The sequence below is a fragment of a genome, unplaced genomic scaffold (assembly GCF_019419815.1).
Source record: "Pyrus x bretschneideri cultivar Hongxiangsu unplaced genomic scaffold, Pyrus_bretschneideri_v1 Contig52, whole genome shotgun sequence".
NCBI classification, from domain to species: Eukaryota; Viridiplantae; Streptophyta; class Magnoliopsida; order Rosales; family Rosaceae; genus Pyrus; species Pyrus x bretschneideri.
This window is the reverse complement of record NW_025999790.1, coordinates 599859-604974: the sequence shown is the minus strand read 5'-3', so window position 1 is coordinate 604974 and position 5116 is coordinate 599859. Positions and strand designations below refer to the sequence as shown.

Sequence of the window (5116 nt, the reverse complement as noted above, 5' to 3'; positions counted from 1 at the left end):
ACTTCTAATGAAATAAAATTAAAGTACCAAAATTGTAAGGAAAATGTTTAATCAAATTTGCAAAAGGAATAGATGTTTAGTCTATGACATTTAAAAACGAGGCGTTTATATCAAAACGTCCATTTACTAAATTAGTGTACCGAAATGCCCGTACCTAAATATATTGTAGTGAATTAGTGATACATAAGAAAATAGGGTAAATTATAAAAAACTACCTCAACTATGGGTCTCACCACACTATCATACCTCATCTTTTAAAATTGACAATGTTATACCTCATTTTTAGAATTTGGCCCAATATTATACCTTATGTTAGCTTGGTCATGAATTTATCAGTTAAATGCTGATATGACTTGATTCAGGGCCCACTTTTTATTAAAAAATTAAAAACAATAATTTACCCTTAAGAAAAAAAAATAAAATAAAAATAAAAAAAATAAAAACCCAAACACCTATCTTCCTTGACCCCTTCCTCTTTCCTGCAACCCTCAACCCCTTCCCCACCCACGCTAACATCTCCCCCCCCCAAGACCCACCTTTCCCCACCCTCCCTGCAACCTCACCGTCCTCCAGCTCCTCCCCTCATTTGTCTCTCTGTTCCTCAGAACATCGTTTTCTCTCCATGGACGCGACCGACTCGGCTTTCCCAGCTTCGAGTGGGAAGTTGAGGCTCGCTTTGACACCTCAGAGCTTGAATGCTGCTCGATCGTAAGCCTTGGCTACTTCAATCGCCGCATCGAAGGTCCCTAGCCAGACCCGAGAGCCTCTGCGGTTCGGATCTTGGATCTCCGTCGCGTACTTGCCCCACGGTCTTTGTCGGGCCCCTCGGTAGTGCTTCTTCTTCTCTTTGTTCGAACTCACTTTCTGAACCGTCACTGGCTTCACAACGGCCTCGTCTAAGTTGGCAAACTAGATCCACTTAGTTTTGTTGGGAAGCGAGATTATGAGTGAGGGCTTTCGGACTAGGTTAGTGGGTTTAGGTTGCAGGAAGGGCGGGGAGAGGAGGGTCTAGGGGGAAGATGTTGGTGTGTAGGGAAGGAGTCGGGGGTTGTAGGGAAAGGGAAGGAGAAGGGATCTGGGTTTTGGATTTGGGTTGCAGGGAAGGGGAAGGAGAAGGGATGGGAAGATGGGTGTTTTTTTTTTTTTTTTTTTTTTTTAGAGGGTAAATTATTATTTTTAATATTTTATTAATTTATTAATTTTTCAATAGAAAGTGGGTACCGAATCAAGCCACATCATCATTTAAATGAGAAATTCACGGCCAAGCTAATGGAAGGTATAATATTGGACCAAATTCTAAAGATGAGGTATGACATTGTCAATTTTAAAAGATAAGCTATGATAGTGTCGTGAAACCAATAGTTGAGGTATTTTTTTGTTATTTACCCAAGAAAATATGTAAAAACATAAGTGTACCAAAAATTCTATACCTAACTATATGATATTAAACTAGTGTACCGAAATGTTGGTACCTAAATATATTATACTAAACTAGTGTACCGAAATGCCCATACCTAAACATATTATACTAACCCAAAGTATCAAAAGGTTTGGACCTAAATATATTGTAATAAATTAGTGTACCAAAAAATCTCTATGAAAATATTTTCTTATATAAGATGCTTACCATAATGAGAATTAAAATTTATAATATTTTCATAAAATCATAAATAAAAAAAGATCATTGAATACATATGATGGCATTAAATAAAATATAGAGACTAAAATCAATTTTTAATCTTGTATAAAATATTTTTCTAAATTTCATGTTATTTAGGAATTAAAATTTAGTTTTCTAACCAAAAAAAAAAAAAAAAAAGTGCTTAGAGAAAACTGTAATTAACTGCAACATGTACATTTTCCTTTGGGAAACCTCCGCAGGCAAAGCCGTTGGTCCGCGTCTCTGTCTCCCCCTCCAACCCCACTGCACATTTTTCTTTCATTCCTCTTCCTTCCATCTCTTTTACAATTTTTTTTCGGTCCAACACATTTTTCTAATTACTTCATTTACGCGTAAACAGAAAACGAAAAAAAAAAAAAAGAAAACCCAAACCAAAACTCTTTGCTAGCTCAGCTCTGCGAGTTTTCACTATTCACACCACATTTCGCCGATTCGATCATCTTCCCCCACTGATCGATCGGTCTTCCTCCCTAAAAAAGCACACATTTTGAGCTTTCGTATGAAATTCGAGTTGGGTTTTGTTAAGATTTGAATTTTAGATCAACAGGGAGAATTACGATGTCGAATTTGGCGAGTAATTTCAATCAGAAGATCGACTACGTGTTTAAGGTGGTGCTGATCGGAGACTCGGCGGTGGGTAAGTCTCAGCTCTTGGCTCGCTTTGCTCGGAACGAGTTCAGCTTGGAGTCCAAGTCAACCATTGGGGTTGAGTTCCAGACTAAGACCCTCGTGATCGACCACAAAACCATCAAGGCCCAGATTTGGGACACTGCCGGCCAAGAAAGGTAATCACTTTTTCATATTTTTGTAAATTCTGGTGCATTGGTGATTGAGTTTCTGTGTTTCTTTGATGTGGGTTTGTTGCTGCTTTTAATTTATAATGTGGGTTTGTTGTTATTTTCAATCTGTGATGTGCGGTTAGGTAAAATTTTGATTTTATATTTTTGTTTGAGATGCGGATGATGGTGATCATGATTTTGCTGAATTTAGAAGGGAGCCCTTACTTTGGTAAAAGTATTTAGCCCGAAAGAGAATTGCTTTTAGGCCTCGTTTGGTCTCTAGTATTGGATTGGAATCCGTAACTCACTATATTCAAGGTATGTTGGAGAAAGAAATGAAAAAATTGTGTCCAACTTGAAGGTAGAAGACGGATTACTCATTAAGGAAAAACCATTCACCTCTATTTTCAAGATACCTTGAATACAGTAGGATATCCATTCCAATTCAATCCTAGATACCCAACGATGCCTTGAAGAGAAATCATGACCAGAACTCATAATTCATTAGATACTTTTTATGAATGTCAACTAAGTATCGTAAGTAAATTGCTCCCGGTTGTTCAATCATTTGATAACCAGAATCATTCTTTGATAAATGATCACTATGAGTCAGACTTAATAGAATTTGATCAATCCTTTTTTTTGTCGTTAAGGTGGAGAACTGAACCAAGAATTCTCTTTCTTTATCATCAATCAAACCACTATTCGAGACCCAGGATTCTATTTTATCATCAATCCAATCACCGTTCATGTTTTTTCTTATCAATGAATGGATCTCTTTACTTGTATGTCTTAGATGTCTCGTATTTCTCGAAAAAGCGATTCGATTGATTAGATAATGTAATACTAGGTTGATGTCAATTAATTAGTGTACATAGATCTTGATTAGTGGATACTGGTCTATGAGATGAGACACAATCCATGACAATGAAGGGCTGGTTGCGAAATTTCAGTTGGCTCAAAGCAGAGGATATGTAACAATGTTGAATCATGATTTAGTAATTGTCAATTTTAGGATGAGATAAAGGTTTAGATTGAAGTTGAGGTAGAGGAAGAGGAAGAAGCTGAGATGGATGCTGTCACAAGGTTAGAGTGGATGACTGCCAAGGGAAGCCAATCGTTTTGAAACAACATATTAGGCTATGAAGACAAAGCTTCTTCAAATGACTAGCATATAGGATATATTCTGCTCATTCTTTGCTTATAGGATATTTATACATACATATATATATATGTATGTATGTATGTATGTATGTATATACATGTATATATTTCAATTAGTTACCCCTAACATTTGTGTCTATTGTATAAAATTTGAAAGTCCTGTTATTCATATTTTTGCCACAAAGTCCATCTTCTTGTGCTTGTATGTCTCACACTTCTGGTGATGATCTCAGATACAGGGCGGTGACAAGTGCATACTATAGAGGTTCGGTGGGGGCAATGCTGGTCTATGACATAACCAAGCCTCAATCATTTGAACATGTAACCAAGTGGTTAGAGGAATTGAGGGGGCATGCCGACAACAATATTGTTGTGATGCTTGTAGGTAACAAGTCCGACCTGGGGACACTGCGAGCTGTACCTTCTGAGGATGCTAAAGAGTTTGCCCAAAGGGAGAACCTCTTCTTTATGGAGGCATCAGCACTTGAGGCTACTAATGTTGAATCTGCATTCGTTACAGTCCTAACAGAAATTTATAGAATTGTTGGCAAGAAGTCCCTCATTCCCAATGAGGAAGCAGAGTCTGGGAGTTCCTCACTTCTCAAGGGAACAAAACTTGTCGTTCCTGGACAAGAGCCCGAGCCTCAAGCAAGTAGCTGTTGCTGGTCTTCATAGAATTGTGGCCTTTTCCTCCTGCAACGTGGATTTCTGCTGTTTATACTTCCAGTAATAATTTTAACCCTCTTTCTTTAATTAGTTTGCATTTCTACTTTCATGTTTGTCATTTATTGACATGGTTACATATTTCCATCGTTTCAGGAGACGAATCTTATACAGCTCGTGGTAGAGTGGGCGATTAGGTTTACCCTCTTGTAAAAAGCGGTTGGCCGACGGACTGCACAGAATTCTCAGACTCAAAACATACCAGTAATATGATACAATTGACACATGTACTTGCCTGTAGTATGTTCATACATTTTTTTTCTTCTGATTTTTACCAGCATTTGGTGGCTGGAATAGTGAAGGTTCCTTTCAATTACACTGAAGAACACTCACCTACACACGTGAAACTAGACGGAGAGCAGTGTGGCGTGTGAGTAAATGAGCTTGAGTTTGGTTGTGGAACAATGCTGCACTTAAGTACTTTTTTGAGGTTTATTTTTTATAAACGTAGCTTTTTCTATGTCACGAGATGATGGATTTGAACTTGAGATCTCTTACAATATTAGAAAAGGTTAGATTGAATGCTAGTTGATCTATAAACTTACTCAAAGGTCTGCTTTATCGAATGCTATATATGAGTCAAGGTATTGCACAAACTCGGAAAGTATATGACTGCTTTATAGAATGAATGAATTCATTTGTTCCATAAGGTTATTTGAGGGATCAGTACTCGCTTTATAATGTATTTCAATGATCTAACTCCCTATCTTTTAGGTCGTCCTTTAAAATCATCTCTACCTCAAATCATCCAAATTCGGAACTATATGAA

General features: G+C 37.4%; 1 protein-coding gene across 1 annotated transcript; it reads left to right on the top strand.

Moving 5' to 3' along the window:
• Window positions 1-1831: 1831 nt before the first annotated feature.
• LOC103954889 (ras-related protein RABA4c) lies at window positions 1832-4807 on the top strand. The gene is made up of 3 exons (XM_009366742.3): window positions 1832-2466; window positions 3858-4350; window positions 4444-4807. Exons 1-2 carry the CDS (start codon window positions 2240-2242, stop codon window positions 4297-4299), a joined length of 669 nt encoding a protein of 222 aa, XP_009365017.1. The 5' UTR covers window positions 1832-2239; the 3' UTR covers window positions 4300-4350; window positions 4444-4807.
• The last annotated feature ends 309 nt before the right edge of the window (window positions 4808-5116 follow it).

Excerpts from the sequence above, each read along its gene's own strand:
- LOC103954889 (XM_009366742.3), top strand. The coding sequence starts at position 2,240 with ATGTCGAATTTGGCGAGTAATTTCAATCAGAAGATCGACTACGTGTTT. Across the intron at positions 2,467-3,857 it reads GACACTGCCGGCCAAGAAAG|ATACAGGGCGGTGACAAGTG; the intron begins GTAATCACTTTT and ends TGATGATCTCAG.